We start from the raw sequence: 20,789 nt of genomic DNA on the forward strand, positions 1-20,789 counted from the left end.
CTTAGCCCAGAACCGGCATCATCAATGTGAAATAACAGGTCCACCCGCCACCTAGAAAAACGCGCTGAAGGGGTCGTCTCCACCTTCTCCCCGACGCCTGAAGGGCCGGTTTCCCCCTGGTCAAGAGGAGATCGTCCTCATACCTTTCTCACCCAGAGGAAGTTACACCCTTCCCTAGTCCGCACGCGCCCAGAACGGGTCGGCCCACCTTAAGCCCCACGCCTGGAGGGAGTTGTCTTCCCTCTGGGCCCCGGGTTCCCGACCACACCGCCCCTTCCGGCCCCGCAGCAGGAAGACGGCAGGCAAGACCGGCCTTGGACTCCAGAGGTTGGCGGGGAAGGGACTGAGGCCGCACACCCCGAAGAGTGGGCCCGGGATGTCTCCGCACAGCGCCCGACGGGAGCGGATTTCGCGCCACACTCACCCAGTGCGCGGCGCACAATGGCGACCGTCGGCCCGCGGCGAAATGCGTCAGCGCGCAGGGCCGGACTACAACTCCCAGCAACCCCTGCGGCGTGCCCGCCCGACCTCTCCCAGGCGGCGGCCATGTTGGCCGGCCATCTCGGATGGCAAGCGAAGCCTGGGCGGGCCGGAAGAGGGCACTCGCCAGCGACCCTTGGTGGTACAGCTGGGTCGGGGGGGGGGGGGGGGGGTTTGAGTCGGGTACGCCAGGCCGCGGGGCCTCAACACTTTCCCAAGCAGCGGCGCAGGTCAGAACAGAGTCGTGCTCCGCCACGAGGGCGACCACTCGTGGGAAGGACCGGAAGTTGGGGAAGGGACGGAGAGCAGAGGGGGTGGGCCGGAAGTAGATTAAAGTTGGGTGGAGGAATGGCGGGAAGGATTACTACATTCCTTGGCGGAGGAGGAAGAGCGGGCAGGGCCTGAAGCGTAGAGGGTTGGGGCTGCTATTCCTCCCCAACGTGAAGGAAGGAAGGGCGGGAACAGCGTGGGAGGGAAACGTACAGAGGCGGAGCTAACGTCCAGCCAAGCTCGGGGAGAGGAGGAGGAGCGGGCGGAGAGCGGGTAGGAGGGGGGAGGAGCTAAAGTCCACCCAAATACCGGGAGGAGGCTGTCGTAGGAAGGACGGAAGTGACTGGGGGCGGTGCTAAATGCCGTTCCTCGTATAAGGGGAGGAAGAAGGGCAAGAGGGGGAGGGAGGGCCGGAAATGTGCTGGAGACCGCCTGGGTCCTGAGAGGAAAGGAGGGCGGGCCTGCCCCGAAGGTGCTGGTGGTGCGGCTCTGTGTCCTCCAGTTGTAGGCAGGGGAGAAGGGTCAGGCTTAAATGTCCACTCAAGTTGTGTGTAGAAAGGCAGGGTTAACTGTACCCTAGGAACGGGTGTGGGCGTAGGTTGTCAAAGAAAACCAGAGCTAGACGTAAGCTAAAACGGTGGAAATAAATTTTATTCACCATAATGTAGCTACAGGGGAAGACACACTCCAGTATAGACTTGGGGTCAATTCTGAATACCAGCAGATCAAGTGGGGATTTATAACTAAACAAGTTGGAGTTGGGGGTGTTAGCTGATAAATACACAGTCCGGCGGCTTTTGGCTGTACCAACCTAATAAGATTATTGCTGAAGGCAGGCCTAGGTGGTCTGATACCACCTGGGGGCAGTCGTGGGGATGAAGTTTGGTCAGTTTTCAAGGGTAGAGAATTCTTATTAAACTGACAGGATTCTTGCTTAAAACTGGATTCTACAAGGAAGTACATGGAAGGTTGTTGGGGAGACGGTTCAGGGGAATCTGACTAAAGTTTGGGTAAGCAAAGAATCTTGGTCAGGGAGGAGGAGTGGGATGGGTAGGATCCTCTGCGCAGTGTCCTCTTCTGGGAGCCATGGTGCCCCTGTCTAGGAAATGAAAGAAGACTTGTTTCTGCCCATGATCTGGTGTGTGCTTGTCTTCCCTGGGGGCCAAGGACTAAGTAGTCTCTTATCTTCCTCAGAGTCCAGTATCTGGTGTTTTCTCATCTTGGTCAGGTCCCAGGGCCTACTGTGGTCTTGACTTCTTCAGGGTCCAGGCTTTGATGTTCTCGGGGCTCTCCTAATATTCTTGGGCCCCAGACTTGGTGGATTCTCCTCTTGGAATTTCCCAGCAGGTTTTAGCAACCCTATGCCTCCCTTTGGGTCATCCTGTCCACAGCCTGCCAAACTTGTTCCAGGCGTTGTTATTTATTTATTTGTTGGGAGAGAGAGAAAGAAAGAGAGAGAAATATCTTAAGCAGGCTCCACAATGTGTGCAGAGCCCATCACAGAGCTCGATTACACAATCCTGGGATCATGACCTGAGCTGAAATCGAGTTGGGTGCTTAATGGACTGAGCCACTCAGGTGCGCCCAGGAGTTGTTAATTTTTATTGTTACTGTGGAGAGCATCTACCTGCCAGCTGCACATTGTTCATCATATTTGTTGCAATAAGACGGTCTTGATTTTGATTAGTATTTACTCAGAAACTGAGAAGAAGTCTTTTATACTAAGAGTATTTCCTTGGATTTTCTTGTGGCTATTGTAGAGAAAATACAATCTCCATTCTGTAAGTAATTTGGCTTCTTCCTTTTCCATATTTTGACTTAAAAAAAAAAATCTATGTTATAGCCCTAGGTAGTGTGACAGAGCCACATTAATTAGTCATGTTATTTTTGCTTTGTGTTGGGTGTGACTGAGGATGCTTGTCATGGTTCATCATCCAGTTTGATGAAGGACCTTAACATCTTAAGGAAGCAAGTCCCCTTGGAAGTTCTGTCAATTTCTGTTTATATGGTATGGGATAAAAACATGATTTTCAGTTAAAAGGTGATTTTCAATAAATATATTATTGGAGACTTATTCATGAAAGCCACTTTAAATACAACTTTTAATGGGGCACCTGGGTGGTTCAGTCAGTTGAGCATCTGACTTCAGCTTAGGTGGTAACCCCTACATCAAGCCCCACATGGGCCTCGCTGGCCTCAGTGCAGAACCCACTTCAGATCCTCTGTCCCCCTCTCTTGGCCCCTCCCCTGCTTGTCCTCTCTCTCTCTCAACAATAAATAAACATTAAAAAATAAATATAGGGGCGCCTGGGTGGCTCAGTCGGTTAAGCGTCCGACTTCAGCCCGCGTCACGATCTCGCGGTCCGAGAGTTCGAGCCCCGCGTCAGGCTCTGGGCTGATGGCTCAGAGCCTGGAGCCTGCTTCTGATTCTGTGTCTCCCTCTCTCTCTGCCCCTCCCCCGTTCATGCTCTGTCTCTCTCTGTCTCAAAAATAAATAAACGTTAAAAAATATATATATATATATATATAACTTGGGGCGCCTGGGTGGCTCAGTCGGTTGAGCATCCGACTTTGGCTCAGGTCATGATCTCTCAGTGTGTGAGTTCGAGCCCCGCGTCGGGCTCTGTGCTGACAGCTCAGAGCCTGGAGCCTGTTTCAGATTCTGTGTCTCCCTCTCTCTCTGCCCCTTCCCTGCTCATGCTCTATCTCAAAAATAAATTTAAAAAAAAAACATTTAAGAAAAATAAATAAATATAACTTTTAACAATAAATTCTGTGTTCTTTTTCCCACTTAGCAAATTAAGCATGCTAGTTTACTGTGATTGATCATGTTAAAGCATTTATGAACAAATAATAACTATTACGCAAGTAAAATATAAAAAATGTCATGTATCCTGTTTTCATACAGGGCCCCAATCCCTTATTCAAAACCTTCAGGGCCAGAACTGTTTTGGAATTCACAAGTGTTTGGATCTTAACAGGATAGTAAGGTAGGTATATCACATACTATGTAACATCTTGAGCAGGAGCAGAATACATGAAAAGTCACATTAGGTTGGAGAAAATGTGTAAATAGCCTTGTTATTTCTGGTAAATTTGGCAGATACATAATAGAGGAAGAAACTTCATTACAAAAGCTTTTGGAATTTAGAGTTGCAGAAAAGGCATTTTGGATCATACGTAAAAATGGCTAGATTAGCAATACTTGTTTCATTCAATTGCAAAGTTAAATTTTTTTTAAAGTTTATTTTTGAGAGAGAGAGAGAACGAGTGGGGGAGGGACAGAGAGGGAGACACAGAATCCGAAGAATGATCCAGGCTCCAAGCTGTCAGCACAAAGCCCAACATGGGGCTCGAACCCATGGACTGCGAGATCGTGACCTGAGCCACTCAGGTGCCCCCATTCAATTGCAAAGCTTAATTTGTACTTTTCCTCTCAATATACTCCATATAGTCAAAGACATGTTTATTGAGATACTAAATTGTTGCAATATATTAGCATTCTTCCATATACTTTCCTTAATATTCCATGCTGATTTAACATAAGACTAAAAATAAGAGATATAAAACTGTATATTGGCAAAATCACTATGGCAGCTGGTGGCACTCAATGGAGTCTTAAACGTGCCATAAGACTGAATCATGGACCTAATTTGATCTCCACTCACCATTGTCTATTCTTCTTTCACCGTACAGAGCATCTCAGGTTGTTTCATGTGAGGGGGAACACACATTTAAAAGTCATTTCAGAAAGGAAGAAAAGCGGGGCACCTGGGTGGCTCTGTTGGTTAAGCAGCTGACTTCGACTCAAATCATGATCTAGCCGTTCACAAGTTCGGGCCTGCCTTGGGCTCTGTGCTGACAGCTTAGAGCCTAGAGCCCGCTTCAGATTGTCAATCTCTCTCTTCCCCTCCCCCACTCTCTCTTTCTCTCTTAAAAATAAATAAATAAATAAATAAATACACCTTAAAAAAAATTTTTAGAAAAGAAAGGTCAACCTTTTTGTCTTTAAAACAGATAGGTGTGTTCAGCTGGCTCAGTGATAGAGTATGTGATTCTTTTTTTAATTTAATTTTATTTTTTTTACGTTTATTTATTTTTGAGAGAAGGAGAGAGACAGAGCATGAGTGGGGGAGGGACAGAGAAAGAGGGAGACACAGAATTGGAAGCAGGCTCCAGGCTCTGAGCGCTCAGCTCAGAGCCTGACGCGGGGCTTGAACTCACAGACTGTGAGATCATGACCTGAGCCGAAGTCGGATGCTTAATCGACGGAGCCACCCAGGCACCCCAGAGTATGTGATTCTTGATCTCAGGGTTGAGAGTTCAAGCCCCTTGTTGGCCATGGAGCCTACTTAAAAACAAAAAAACAAACAAAAAAACTCCACCCAAACCAAAACAAAAAAACCCATGGGTCTCTAGGAGACTTCTCAGAACTCCTCAGACCTTGAGAACTTCAAGTTGGAGAAGCAGAAATAAATTAGCATTTTACCTATAAATTATTAGTAATAATTTATTAAATTATTAGTAATAACTGTTTCCCAGAAAATACACCTTTGAATCTATTTATTACTGCTAAACATTTATTCTTTGCCTGTTCTCCCCAACATCAAAGATAACGTTCCCAGCTGCTTGGCTTCAGCAACATCAACTGCCTCCCCAGAAAGACATTTCACTAGATGTTTCTCTTAGAGCTATATTGTTTATTGTATAGTTCTAGTTAATGTTTTCCTCCAGTATTATGTTTGAAGCATCAAACTGATCTGAGGGGCCGTTACAAACTCCAATCTTTCTTCTTGAGTCTCTCTCCATTCTTCCTCTGTTCAACAACCATGAATGGATATATATATCCAAGATGAAAGAAGAATATCAGCTCTTAAGAAGCTTAAATTAAAAATGGGGCACCTGAGTGGCTCAATCAGTTGAACATCTGACTTTGGCTCAGGTCATGATCTCACAGTTCGTGAGTTTCAGCCCCACATCAGGCTGTCTCCTGTCAGCACCGAGCCCACTTTGGATCCGCTGCCCCTGCCTCCTCTGCTCTCACTCTCTCTCTCTCAAAAATAAATAAACATTAAAAACTTATTAAAAATCCCTGGATATTTATGTTACCACAAATAAGATATGAAACAGATCTAACTGCTGTAACTATTGGAAAAGGAAATAGATGCACTTATTAACAGATAGTGTTAGCACACCTAAAAAAAAATCAACTGGAAAATTTAAAAAATCAATGAGATTGCAATAAACCAGGCAGAGTAATAAATAAAGACACATAAATCAACACACACGTACACACAAAATCTCTATAACCCTAACAAGTATATTGAAAGGTTTCTGTCACAGTAGAATCATAAAAACATAAAATGTCTGGGATTAATTTGTTGGGAAATGCAGGCCACCTACATGAAGATAAGTTTCTGGAAAGAGTTACAATTAAATTTGCATAAATAAAAAATGCTTATCATGTTGCAGGATGGGAAGGCCAGTTGTTAAATCCCAAATCATCACTAGGCTCAATGCAATAGTAAACAGGATTACAGCAGGGCCTTTTGGAATACTGGCCCTCACACTTTGTATTTCCTTCTTTCTCAAAATGTAGGAGAAGGAACTGACTGTAGTTTTTCATAAGAACAATCAATATGGAATCAAATTCCTCTCAAGGAGAAATATTCCCAGAAACTATTACTTCAAAAACATTCTTTGTTTTTTTGTCAATAAATTTAGACTTCGGGGGTGCCTGGGTGGCTCAGTCAGTTAAGCGTCCAACTTCAGTTCAGGGCATGATCTCACCATTTGTGGGTTTGACCCCACCTCGGGCTCTGCGCTGACCATTCAGAGCCTGGAGCTGCTTCAGATTCTGTGTCTCCCTCTCTCTCTTCCCCTCCCCTGCTCACGCTCTGTCTCTCAAAAATAAATAAATATTTTTAAATTTAAAAAAAAAATTTAGACTTCAAAGCCATCCATAACATACAGTTATAGCCACAGAACTTTTTTATGGTGGTGGTAGAAGACTCATTTTGTGGTTCAGCAAGTTGGCACAAGTTTTTTAGGTAGAGGTGTGTGCTTCATTTCAAACACTTATGTCACCTAGGGACATGAGGGGAAGACTACCCATATCTGCATGTGTAATTTGATGAAGCTACCACCTCCCCTGGGTCCCACTCTGCATTTTTACATCATACCCTTGGATATCTGAAATGTCTCTCTGCCTTCTCTGCAGCCCCTTGCCTGTGCCTTGGAGATTGCTGCTGAGGTGACTTGGCCCTTCCTGCTGATTGCGGTGGATCTCTGCTCTTTGTGGGTTGTCCACCTCCAGAGGATTGGCTCTAAATCAGGTGAGCAAGGGTCAGCCTGAGCCTGCAGAATTTGGTTACCTGTGATGGCTACTTCTAGGAGTCCCTAAATAGTAGCTCAGCGTGACTAAGCAAGAGACTTGAAAGCAGAAGCTAGTTTTGGGAGCAAGAAAGGGTTATAGTGTAAGAAGTTTGGTTTGGTTTGGTTTAGTTTGGTTTGGTTTGATTTCCCCCAAGTGACAGAATATGTCACCATTCATTATCTGATATTGCATGAAATCCAGAGGCAGAGGGCTTCCAGGGATGGTTCCTGGGCTCGACTATCACCCTTAGCCAGGTACTGTCCATCTTTTCTTAGTGTATTGCCTCCCTTAGTGTATTGCCTTGGTTATTCCTAAAGCTTGTGTCCTCATGGTCTTAAAGTGGTTGTCACAGTTCCACACATTACATGAAGCCATGCAACATTCGGCTGAAGATATTGGCATCAGGGAGTGTATTTGTTTCCTGTACCACTGTAACAAATTACCACATGCTTTGTGACCTAAAACAACACAAATTTCTCATCTCACAGCTCTGGAGGTCAGAAGGTCAAATGGGTTAATGGGCTAAAATCAAGATGTTGGCAGAGCTGCATTCCTTCTAGAGGAGATTCTCTAGGGGAGAATCCATTTCCTTGTCCTTTCCAGCTTCTAGAGACTGCCTGCGTTCCTTGGCCCATGGTCTCTTCCTCCAACACTAAAGTCAGCAGCATGCCATTTTCAAGTCTCCCTCTGACTCTGACCTCTGCTTCAATAATCACATTGCTTTCTTGGACTCTGCTTCTCCTGCCTCCTCTTAAGCAAGGATGATTGTGATGACATTGGGCCCACTACAAGTAAGCCAGGATGATCTCCCCATCTCAAGATCCTTAACTTAATTACATTTGTGAAGTCCCTTTTGCCCTGTAAAATAACACATTCACAGTTTCCAGGCATTAGGATATGCGCATTTGGGGGAGCCATTACTCTTTGTAGCACAGAGAAGGGATAAAATCTTTCCCCAGAAACCCTTTTTCTCATAGACTTCCTCAAACCCCATTGGCCAGGATTGACACTTGTGTCTGTATCCTGTCTGTGAGAAAAGCTGTTAAAGAGAGTGGCTGACGGTTGGCATCTGTAGAGGGAGATGGGCTCTCGACAATGAGGAGGGTGACACAGCAATGGAGGTTGTCAAAAAAGTCTTCTTAGGTGAGGCCCCTCTGCCACATAGGCCTCTCAAGTTGAGTTATAAGGAAGGCCACATGCCAAATCTGAGAGCAGCTGATACTGGAATTTTCTGGGCTTGCTACTAGAAGCAGAGATCTAGAACTGAATGAAGTTTCAACATCCAGGGGACAGCAAGGAGATGGGGATCCTGGAAGAGGATTTGATGGTTGTGGTGGAAAGGAAAGGTGGTATTCCATGGAGCATTAGAGGAGCAGGATCTCTTCCTTGGGTCTAGGAGGGAAGCCAGCATTTCAAAAGATTCTTATAAAGGGGGAGGGAGGGGAAGGTCTTCAGAATTAACGTGTGGGAACTTCCTCTTCATCTTTTCCCCAAGAACACACCAGATACCCTTTTGGGCAGCTATGGGTGAGGTTTCCTCCCGATCCCAACTTTTAAAGGTATTTTAGTTGAAGTTTGTGAGATGTAGATGATCCATGGAGTGTGGACATTCCACCAGGTTAGGGTATGTCTTTTTTAATCCTTCCTGTATCCTGACTATGCCCCTAGAAGTGTGAAGATGCACACTACTCTTTATGATACCTTTCTTAAAGTTAATAGTAGAATGCCGTTTGTGAAATATTGGTGAGTTAGTATAAAGCTCTCTGATTTGTTTGAAGTGATGGCATTTGGATTATGCAGGGGAAAAATTTGATGACCTATTCTTCAGTTCTCCCTATGAATACTATAAAATTATGCATATATTGATCCCCATGATACTAAAAGATAAGTGATCTTTGCATGACCCCTCAAATTTGATGGTTCTCTAATTCATATAGGATGTAAGAAGATAGATATGGTATTGTTATAACCTTTACATTTTATTGTTTGTGGCAGTCATCCCTATGAGACATTTTCCATCATGCCTAGACCCTGAGTCCCATTAAATGGTGTTTCTATGGCAAATCAAGGAGAAATGTAGAACACAACTGCTTATAACTGCTTCTCCATGATTGTAGTGAACCACAAGTGCAAAGTCTTATTACATGCAGTTACCTGTTTATGGGTCAAATATACCTTGTGTATTCTGCCTCCTTTGTGTTTCTGATGTCAAATAAAATGGAATTTTAACTAATAGCTTTTCCATATTGATTACATTCAATAAGTTTCTCAAATCTATATGAATTTCCCAGTGTCAAATAAGGTAATAAGATGATAACCATAGTTGAAAGCCTGCCAACATTGACTCCATTCACAGTGTTCTGTAGTATGAGTCCTCTTGTGTTGAATATAGTAGGAACACCTCCTGAAGGCTCTTGCATGCTGATTACATATATAGGGGTTTTTCCCAGTATGAGTTCTCTGATGTAGCAACATGAGTACTGAGCCATGTTTGTTAATTAATTTTTTAATTTTTAAAAACATTTATTTATTTTTGAGAGACAGAGAGCACAAACAAGTAGGGGAGGTGCAGAGAGAGAGGGGGCAGAAGATCTAAAATGGGCTCCATGCTGACCCCAGAGAGCCCCATGCGGGGCTCGAACCCATGAACCATGAGATCATGACCTGAGCCGAAGTCAGAAGCTCAACTGACTGAGTCACCAAGGTGCCCCATTGCTGAGTTATGCTTAAAGCCTTTCGCACAATGAGTACATCCATAGGTTTCTCTTCCGTGTACATTCTGTGATGTCAAGTAAGGAAGGAGAAAAGCATGAAACTTTCCTTGAATAATTGCATTGTAGTGTTTCCCTTCTTTATAAATTCTTAGGTGTACTGTGAAACAGTCCCTCTTTGAAAAATTATTTCCTGGGGCACCTGGGTGGCTCAGTTGGTAAGCATCCGACTTCAGCTCAGGTCACGATCTCATGCTTCGTGGGTTCGAGTCCTGCATCGGGCTCTGTGCTGACAGCTCAGATCCTGGAGCCTGCTTCAGATTCTGTGTCTCCCTCTCTCTCTGCTCCTCCCCAACTCACACTCTGTCTCTCTCTCAAAAATAAATAAACATTAAAAAATTAAAAAAAAATAAACTAAAGAAAAATTATTTCCTGAATTCACTGCAAATATAATATTTCTCTTAAGTATAAATTCTTTCATACTGAGTAAGGAATAATTTGTGTTTTATACATTTATATGGTTTTTATCTTCTATGAGTTCTGAAACCAATGAAAGGCAATACTTATCAGTGAAGACTCTCCCACACTCAACACATTTGTAAATTTTGTCCCCTGAGTGGATTTTCTCAAAGTTAAAAGGGTTGAGCTCTGTTCAAACTTCTCTACATTCATTACATTTATATGATTTTTCTTAAGTATGACCTCTCTGATGTCATTGCATAGTGGAAGAACGATTGCATTCTAATTAACTTTTCCCCCAAATTCACTATTCTTACAGCCTCTGTCCTGAATCATTGTTTCCTGATATGTTCCACCCATCTTCCTTGGTTTTCCTGCTGCTTCCTTAAGTGGGCTTATATTCCTGGTCTTTGACAAATATGGAAGGATACAGTTCATCTCTTGTGAATCTTTCTATTTTCAGGACAGCATATGCTTCTATGAGAAATATTCTGCTTTCTGGTTCACTCTTCACTTTTGAGTCTACTTTCCCAATCTGAAAAAGATAGTTTTAAGTGCTTAGAGAAAAACTTCTGGAGATAAAATAGTGAGATTAAGTGAAGAAGCACATTGGAAGCATGTGGATTTTTTTTCAAATCTGCCTTTCAAAGAGTGACTGACCTGTGAGAGAGAATGAGCCCAACCACTTGAGGTGGCTGATGGGAAGATAGGTCAATCGTGGCTATTGATCACTCCTCCCTCTCCTTTTCCAGAAGCTCTTTTGGACCCCAATTCTTTGAGGACCTGTCCTGAGCCCTTTTTTTGTCTCCTGCCAGTGTGAGCTCTTTCATTCTCCTGTATTCGAACACCATTGTATAAAAATGTTTATTTATTTATTTATTTTGAGAGAGAGGGAGAGAAAGAATCCCAAGCAGGCTCTGTACTGATGTAGAGCTCCACCTCACAAACCGTGATATCATGACCTGAGCCAAAATCAGAGAGTTGGACATTTAACTGACTGAGCCACCCAGGCGCCCCTCAAACACTTTTTTTTTTTTAATTTTTTTTCAACATTTATTTATTTTTGGGACAGAGAGAGACAGAGCATGAACGGGGGAGGAGCAGAGAGAGAGGGAGACACAGAATCGGAAGCAGGCTCCAGGCTCCGAGCCATCAGCCCAGAGCCCGACGCGGGGCTCGAACTCATGGACCGCGAGATCGTGACCTGGCTGAAGTTGGACGCTTAACCGACTGAGCCACCCAGGCGCCCCTTAAACACTATTTTTAATGTTGATAAATCATACTTCTATAGCTTCATCCCAGATTCTTTTCTGAGCATTGAACACATTCAACGGCCTGTTGGGCATCTCTATTCTACAACCATAGCCTGTCAAAATTGAATACTAATCCCACACCCACCACTTGCTCTTATCCTAGCCTTTCTCTACTAATGGACAACATCACCATTCCAGTTGCTTGTGTGAGCAGCCATGGACCCCTCCACCCTCTGTTTTGAATCAGTCACCAACTTTTGAGTCCACCTTAGGTATACATTGAATTGCTCTCCTTTTCATTTCCATAGCCCCCTCCTACTCCGAGTCACTGCACTTGTTAGTTTAACTACTGCAGTAGAGCTCTGTCATCCCATCTTGTTTTTACTTCTGTCCCAACACTCATCCGGCAAAATCTTTCAAAAATATAAATCTGATTTTGTCATTGTTCTACTTGAACTTAATCAATGGTTGCTCTTACCTATTTATATATTTTTCTAGAATATCCACCTCCACTATGATGACAGATACATACAGGCAAATACCATATCTGTTTGTTTATTCTTTTAGTCCCAGCATCTGCACGGGAAAGCCAAGACAATTTATTGGCCAGTTGTTTGAGGTCATTCAGACTCCTCACCACTTCACTCTTGACCAGTATGTGGATGACTTCCAAGTCAAGATCATTAAACCCCAGCTTCTAAATTTCCAAAGTTAGTGACAGAATGTCTGAAGATCTTTCCTACACAGCATAGTATGAATTTCTAATGATATAAATCTAATTTTATCTCTCTCCAGGGTAACCTCAACCCAGGTGACTTCCCATTGCATTCAGAAGGAAGCTCAAACTCCTAATTAGTGTCCACAAGACCTGGAACGTCTGAGCCTCATTGCATCTGACTCTTGTCCTTCTGCTCTTTTCCCTCACCCATCCATTCTGGCCTCACTGCCTGCCATCAGTTTCTTGATTGCATCAGATTCTCCCCACTTCAGAGCCTTTGCTAGCCCTTCTCCTTTTGCTAAAATGCTCTTCCCCAATTCATTATATACTGGCTCCTTCTCACACCTGAGAGTTCAGATTAAAGTTGACTTCATCAGAGAGGCTTTCTTGAGCTGTGTGGTGAATTCAGTAATAGTCCCCCAAAGACGTCTATGTACTAATCTGCAGAACCTGAGAACCTGTTACCTCATGTAGCCTAAGGGACTTTGCAGATATGATTAAGTTAAGGATTTTGAGATGGATAGTTTATCTTGGGTCATGTGGGTGGGCCCAGTGTAATCACAAGGTCCTCAAAAGTGTAAGAGGAATGCAGGAGAGTCAAAATCAGAAGATTTTTGATGACAGAATCAGAGATTGGAGTGATTTAAGGTCATGAAGCACACAATGTGTCTTCTAGAAGCTGGACAAGGCAAGGAAATGGATTCTCCCCTAGAGTCTCCAGAAGGAATACCATTTTAGACTTCTGACTTCCAGAACTATAAGATAATAAATTTGTATTATTTTAAACCACTAGGTTTGTGGTAATTTGTTACAGCAGCAACAGGAAACTAAGATAGTCCATATGATCTAAGGCACCTTCTCCTTTGTTCCCTCATAATTTCTTGCTCTTTTCACTTGCCATGCTTATCATGATATATGATGATGACTTGTATACAGGGAAGATTCTTCAGAGAATATTCAGCCCCTGGCCCAACAGCTGCCTGGTATGGAGTAGGAACTGAATAGAGTTGATAAATAAACAGAGGTGATGGACTTAAAAGGAACTATAAAGGAAGAGTCTGGACCCTAGTACCTCATACTTGGATTACTGAAGCAATCTTAATCTTCTATCTTTAGTCTTTGCTCTGTGACTCACCCTGATACCAGAGTAATTTTCCTATGCCCCAGGAACATCATTTTTGACACTCTATGGTTCCACTGGTCTTGAACTCTAATCTCTCCAGCATGGTGACCTGGGCTCACTGGGAAGCCTTGGGCTTCCACTTTTCTCCTTACTAAATTATTTGGGTGTTCAACTGAGAGACACAGGAGCTGCCTATAGCCTACAGTCCTTAGGGAAGACTCATCCCAGGGACACTGCAGGCCGCAAGCAATCTGGTTGGGAGGAGGAGAAACATGAGAGACGCCAAGTCATGAGTGCAGTGTAAACCAAAAACACCAAGGCAGGAATGACTCTAGGCAAGAAAGAAGCCTGGCCTGAAAACTTCAGGGAACATAGATAATGGAAAACATCCTAAATTGCACCATAAGGATCTGATCAACAAAATCCAGACCATGGAAAACTTTACAGTCCCACAGACCATGTTTCACAACAGATCAAGTAGAAGGAAAATAAATAGACGCTGGTGTGGTAGGCAGCTTCCAAGATGGCCTCTGGTGATTCCCCACTCCTGGAATTCACACTTTCCTCTGGTTCCCTCCTTCCACACTGTGCTGGGATTGGTATGTGTGACTCACAGAATGTGACAGAAGTGATGGTACATCCCTTCTAAGAGCAGATTATAAAAGACACTGTGGCTTTAGTCTTTATTGTTTCTTTATCTCTTCTCATTCTGGAGGAAGCCAGATGTCATGTTAAGAGGACAGTGAAGTAACCATGTGGAGAGAGGCTCAAGGAGAAACTGAGGCCTCTTGCCAACAACTACATAGATAAACGTGTAAATGTACTCTCTATTGCTGTTAGGCTTCATATGACCAATGACCATCGCCCCGAATAATATCTCGATTACAGCCTCATGAGAGACCCTGAGAAAGAACATTCAGTTAAGCTGCTCCTAAATTCTTGACCTACAGAGACTGTGAGGATATCAAATGTTTGTTGTTTTAAGCAAGGAGTCAGCAAACTACAGCCTCCAGGCCTAATCTAGTTAGCTGTCTTTTTTGTTTTGGTTTGGTTTTGGATGGCTCACAGACAGTTTTTCCATTTTTAAATGGCTAAAAAAATCAAAAGAAGAATTATATTGTATGCCATGTGAAAATGTCAAATTCAAATGTCACTATCCCTAGAGCTTCATGGGAACACAGTCATGTCCATTCATTACTTATTGTCTACAATAAAAGCAGCATTGAGTAGCTGCAACAGAGACCATGTGGCCCACCAAATCTAAAATATTTACTATCGGGTGCCTGGGTGGCTTGGTCAGTTAAGTGTCTGACTTCTGCTCATGTCATGATCTCACAGTTCCTGGGTTCGAGCCCCGCATCGGGCTCTGGGCTGACAGCTCAGAGCCTGGAGCCTGCTTTGGATTCTGTGTCCCCCTTTCTCTCTCGTCCTCCCCCACTCATGCTCTGTCTCTCTCTGTCTCACAAATAAACATTAAAAAATTAAAATATTTACTATCTGGCTCTTTATAGAAAAAGCTTGCTACTCTTATTCTAAGCCATTATATTTTGGGGTAATTTTTACCCCAAGTGTAAAATTTATATATTATATACATGTATATAATATATAAAATAATATATAACTATATATTAGTTATAAAGTGTATAACTAATATACACTATATCTCCTTGCCCCTGACTTTGGACTAAGGCACGAGACTTGCCTTGGCAAATAGGAGGTTAGCAGGTATGATGTGAGTAGAGGTATAGAATGTGCTAATGTGGCTGGACTTACCCTTTTGTGCCTCTGCCATTGTCATGACAAGAACAAGATGATCATTCTGAAGGCTAGCTAAACCCAGCCTAGCTCAGCAAACCCCCAGTTGACCTGTGGGCACATTGTGCCAGAAGAAATGACTTTGTTGGGGTACCTAGGTGGCTCAGTCGGTTCAGCACCCAACTTCAGCTCAGGTCATGATCTCATGGCTTGTGAGTTGAAGCCCTGCGTCGGGCTCTGTGCTGACAGCGCAGAGCCTGGAGCCTGCTTCGGATTCTGTGTTTCCCTTTCTCTCTGCCCCTCCCCTGCCTGCACGCTGTCTCTCTCTCTCTCAAAAATAAATAAATAAATAAATAAATAAATAAATAAATAAATAAATAAATAAATAAATAAACATTAAAAACAAAAATGAAATGAAATGTTGTTTTAAGCCACTGAATTTTAAGGGCGACTTGTTGCACAGTTTTCTTATGGTAATAACTGACCGATACATATTCTCAGTTATCAGTGGCTTTTGGTCAAAACAGAAATGGTCATTGTTTTTAATCTTGATATAAGGTTAAAAAAATTCTATATGGTATGATCTTAACTAGGACAAAAGAAAAAAGCACAAGGAGAAGAAAACAACTAATGAAAGTAAGTATGCTAAAATCTTCACAGAGATCATGTTTCAAATAAGACTTGTTCCATTGTTGCTAGTAATAACTTACTGTAAGCAGTTGTGGAAAACAAGAAAATTTGTTCTGGAATCCAAGAAAGCATCGAAGAACTTTGCTACAAAAAACGTAGCTCCTGCCTTCTTCTGCCAGAGCTTATAGTCTTTGTGAGGATAGCATCACCATCCATGAGTCCCAGCTTGTCTATCTGCTGGCTTCCGTGTTCCTGACCACATCATCCTGGAGGAGGACTGAAAAGGGCCTAACCGCGGTCAGGTACCCACATCCGCACCAATACACCAGAGGCAGAGCATAAGGCACCTGCCAGACAGCAACCGCCTGTGATGTGCTGTAGGTGGGTGGCATTGCCTGAAGAGGTAGATGTGAAGACAATTAGAGTCCCCGCAGTCCTCCCCAGGGAGTCCCTTGGGCAATTCCCTTCCTATTTTTCTCTTTTTACTAAACATTTGAAAATTATTTTTGAAAAGTTTTTTAAATGTTTATTTATTCTTGAGAGAGGGAGACAGCGGAAGTGGGAAAGGGGCAGAGAGAGAGGGGGAGACAGATCATCTGAAGCAGGTTCCAGGCTTTGAGTTGTCAGCACAGAGCCCAATGAGGGGCTCGAACCCACGAACCACGGGATCATGATCTGGGCCGAAGTCAGATACTTAACCGACTGAGCCACCCAGGCACCCCCTGAACATTATTTTTAATGTTAATTTAATATTAAACTATTTCTAACTGATAAGGTCTTTAAATTTTTTTAATCCTGTAATCCATTTATATGATGCCAAAGTATACTCAGAGAAGTCTACCTTCCATCGCTGTCCTTTCTTTTCTTTTTTTAAAGCTTTTTAATCTATGTAAGTAATCTCTACACCCAACATGAGGCTCAAACTCATGACCCCTAGATCAAGAATTGCATGCTTCTCCAGCTGGGCCAGCCAGGTGCCCCCATCCCTGTCCTTTCAACTTCGATTCTTCTACCACCTGTAAATAAATCCTTTTTCATTAGTTTTGGTTTATTCTTCCTTTGTTCTTTAAATGTATATGAATACACACACACACACACACACACACACACACACACACATAGACATACATGTATATCACCCATATATATGCCTCCTTCCTAATCCCACAAGGAGGTCTTGCAAGTCACTAGCAAATGTGAGGACATGTAAGTGTCCTTTAGGGAAGGGTAGCAAAATATTGGGATCAACAATTCAATTGATGGTTTTTCAGTCATTGAAATCATTAAGCATCTAGTATGTGCCAGGTATGGGTAATGACCTAAAGAGGTAAAGGAATAATCTGGGCAGGTATCTGGTGGAAGGGTGTTCCTGTCAAGAGGTACAGCATGTGTAAAGGCCCTGAGGTGCGAGCATATCGTGCATGTAAGAGCACCAGGAAGAGGACCCATGTGGCTGGACCTGAGTGAGGCAGAGGAAAAGGAGTGGACAATGAGCTCAGAAAGGCAATAGGAACTAACCTGGTCAGGCCTTTCAGGCTGTGGCATGGGCTTTTACCCTGAAGGAGGTGGAAACCCATAATAGTTTTGAGCAAAAGAGGGAGATGCCACAGGAACTCTGGCTGCTGTGGAGAAATAGACCTGAGAACAAGGATAGAAGCAGGAAGGTTGGTGACATGATCACTCTAAGAGATTCTGGCAGCTGGGCAGAAAGTGAAAGCAGGCTGCATTCTGGGTGGATTTGAGCATGATACTGTCAGGACCTGCTGCCCAGTCACACTCAGGATATGAATTAGGAGGGTGCAGACACCAATGAGGCTTCAGCCTGCACCAGGGAAAGAACACAAATGCTGGTGACAATACAGACAAGGCTGTGAGAGGGGCTGGGAATGGGGGAAGCACCAGCATTTGGTTTGGGGCATGTAAGATGTTCATTAGACTTTCAAGTGCAGTGTCAAGGAGGCAGGTGACTGTTTTAGTCTGGAGTTCAGGGAAGAGTCTGGGCTGAGATTATACACCTGGGGTCATAGAAAGCAATAGAAGATCCAAAGAAATGAGACGGCTGACTAGAAGAAGGAGCAGAGGGGGGAGTGCTAATTAGCAGAGGAGCCCGATAAATGGCAGAGAACGTAGTGTGGCAGATTGGGACTTTCTTTCCCAAACCTGAAGCACTTTGGCCTTCGTGGGCTTCTTCTTTCATAAAAAAAAATTTAGAAAATTATATTTGATGACTGCATTGGTGTAAAGATTAATGTAGTCCAGATAGGATTTTTCACTTCTAATTTTAAAAGAAATTATACCATTTTTGTGGACGCTCAAAGGTATCTTGGGCCCCGGATACTGTGTTTTCTGTAACTGATGGAGAAGTCTGGGAGTTGAAAGAAGATCAGAGGCCACACACACCGAGGGGCTAGAGGCTGATGAAGCTGGGGGTGGGGGTGGGGGCGGGGGGCGCTCAGGGCTCAGAGTGAAGGATTTTATTTTTTATTAAAAATTTTTTTTAATGTTTATTTATTTTTGAGACAAAGAGAGACAGAGCATGAATGGGGGAGGGTCAGAGAGAGGGAGACACAGAATCTGAAACGGGCTCCAGGCTCTGAGCTGTCAGCACAGAGCCTGACGCGGGGCTTGAACTCACGGACCGCGAGATCATGACCTGAGCCGAAGTCGGCCGCTCAACCGACTGAGCCACCCAGGCGCCCCAAGGATTTTATTTTTAAGAGGAATAAGTATACGAACGGAGAAGGCACCAAGGATAGACACTTGGTTTGGCTGCTGCCCAAATTCCCCTTCACGGAGGGTCCTGCTGTTAGCTGTGAGCTCTTTCAGGAGCCAAGGTAATGCTCCTTGCCCAGCAGCCCCGGCCACTCAGCAAATAAGGCCGTGGTCCAAAGGCCTGAATGTTTGCACTTAACATGACACTCCGTTAACTGGCCGTCTCTGTTCTGGAGCTCATTGCTGGGTAGCACTGTGGTCTGACAGTGCCTCCTGCGCAATCCGGCTTCCTCCTCCTTTTATTTATTTATTTTTCTTTCTTTTACCAGTGTTATTCCCCAACAAACCATCTGAGGGAGTAAGAATAGGGAAGCCTTGAGAAATTGCTGGAGGGACAAAAAACGGGGAAACAGAGTCGGCCACCTCACAGACTTTTTGCCGATTAAACAACCTCTTTATATCCCTGTGGTTTCTCACTGCCACAAGCATCTTGTTTTTGCCCAAGCCCAAAGCACGCGTGCACACCAAGACACATTTAGCTTGCAAATGAGTGAGAATGACCGCATCCACTGGGGGCGCTAGCGGACTCCTGGTAGATCTTGGCTAGAGTAGCCCCACGAGAAAAATCATACTGCGCCTGCGTGTAGTCCAGCACTGCGCGTGTGTAATGACACACAGAAGGCTTGGAAGTCCCCGCCTATTCCCAGATTTCTACATGAATATTTCACCTCTTTATTATAACTGTTCACAAAGATCAGAACCGTACACGTACCCTGCGACTAAGATGCTCTAGCTAAATGCCCCTGCAGCCCTCCCCCTCTTCAAGTGGGCTTTTTTTGCTTTGCAATAAAGCTGATTCTGCTATACTTTACTCTGATTCATCCTTGAAATCTTTCTACCCTGAAGTCAAGAATCTGGCACTGGCTAATGGTCAAAGTCTCAGGTGTGGAGAACTCCCCTAGTTTCTGGTATCACTTTTGCACTTTTAACTCCCATCTCAGTGTATGCTGACCCTGAACTGCACCACCTAGGGAAGCCAGACAAATTCAGAGGAAAAGGAGCTTCCATGTGAAAGTTCATACACATTTATGAAATCAATAGATTCCAGCATAAAATGAATAAACAATATTAAGTGATTAGTCCCCCCCCCCCAAACTGGGTATTAATGAAGCAACATACAGGAAATGTGCAAATTTGCTAATTATTAAGGACATGCAAGTTAAATCAACGATACACTGCAATTTCTGGATTGGATATTGTGGTAGACAGAATTGTGAGAATGTTATACCATGATTAGTTTGGGTTGTATGGCAAAGACGAGGGGATTTTGAAGATAGGTTCCAAATTAGTTGACATAGACTAATCAAAAGGGAGATTATTCTGGGTCGGCCTTAGTCTGAAGTCTTTAAAAGAGTGTTTGGAGACTCTCTCCTGCTGGTTTGGAAGAAGCAAGCTGTTGTGAGCTCTACAAGTGCAAGGAGATGTACTCAGTCACAACCCAAATGAGCTTGAAGCAGAGTCTTACCCAGTCAAGTGTATACATGACACCCTGACTGCAGCCTCTGTAGACCCTTAGACAGAGACCCAGTTAAGCTATGCCAAACTTCTGACTCACAGTAACTATGAGATAATAAATGCATGTTGTTTTCAGCTGCTAAATTTATGGTAGCTTGTTACACAGCAAGAAAAGCAATAGAGATATGAAACGGACCTGGGAACAAGCCCCAGGTGGGGGAAAAAAACATTGTGTACCTGGGGCGCTTTCTGTTGTTGCACTGCTTCTCCTACAGAGTAGAACCATGATGCAGCCAGGCTGGGGCCCCGACTTATATACAAGCTAGACTTCAAACAGGATCCTGGCTCCAAAAAGTACTAAAAGAGCTGGCTGAGTAACCTGCCAATATCGGCCAATCAGGGCCAATCAGAATGACGCATCCCCCACCCCCACCCCATCAGAGTGTTGGGCCAGAGTGGGAACTTGAGAGAACACTCCTAAGTAAGCAGGGCCTTTCCCCTACTATGAGAGGTGAGTTTCACTGCTGTCTGTTAGTGCTGTCTCCTTTCAGCTTGAGCTGTGACCGCAATAAAGCCTTGCTTGTGCCTTTGATTTCTCCTCCCACTTTATTTGTATAGTTGCTGGTCCCGAGAACTTGACTCTGGAGACACCTGCTGGTGAGTGTAGGTGAGAGATGTATGAAGGGAGATTTCATTAATACATGAAACTTTTTTTTAAGTTTATTTATTCTTTTTAAAATAATTTTTATGTTTATTTTTGAGATAGAAACAGAGCACGAATGGGGGA

At 43.8% G+C, this 20,789-nt stretch overlaps 1 protein-coding gene and 1 long non-coding RNA gene across 4 annotated transcripts in view; one reads left to right on the plus strand and one right to left on the minus strand.

Moving 5' to 3' along the window:
- The window catches only part of ZNF274 (zinc finger protein 274), a 31,307-nt gene extending 30,313 nt beyond the window's left edge, over positions 1–994 (minus strand). The window contains exon 1 of one of the 3 annotated variants that reach the window (XM_043599994.1): positions 425–994. In XM_043599994.1, the coding sequence (XP_043455929.1) occupies positions 425–548 (124 nt within the window). In that variant the 5' untranslated portion in view covers positions 549–994. The other 2 variants (XM_043599993.1, XM_043599995.1) reach the window with 2 other exon arrangements.
- A 2,521-nt stretch (positions 995–3,515) lies between these two features.
- On the plus strand, positions 3,516–12,645 carry LOC122494684. The gene is made up of 3 exons (XR_006300251.1): positions 3,516–3,740; positions 6,971–7,085; positions 12,345–12,645. It is a non-coding gene; the product is annotated as an uncharacterized LOC122494684 (long non-coding RNA).
- The last annotated feature ends 8,144 nt before the right edge of the window (positions 12,646–20,789 follow it).

The sequence above is a fragment of the Prionailurus bengalensis genome, chromosome E2 (assembly GCF_016509475.1).
Source record: "Prionailurus bengalensis isolate Pbe53 chromosome E2, Fcat_Pben_1.1_paternal_pri, whole genome shotgun sequence".
Taxonomy (NCBI): Eukaryota; Metazoa; Chordata; class Mammalia; order Carnivora; family Felidae; genus Prionailurus; species Prionailurus bengalensis.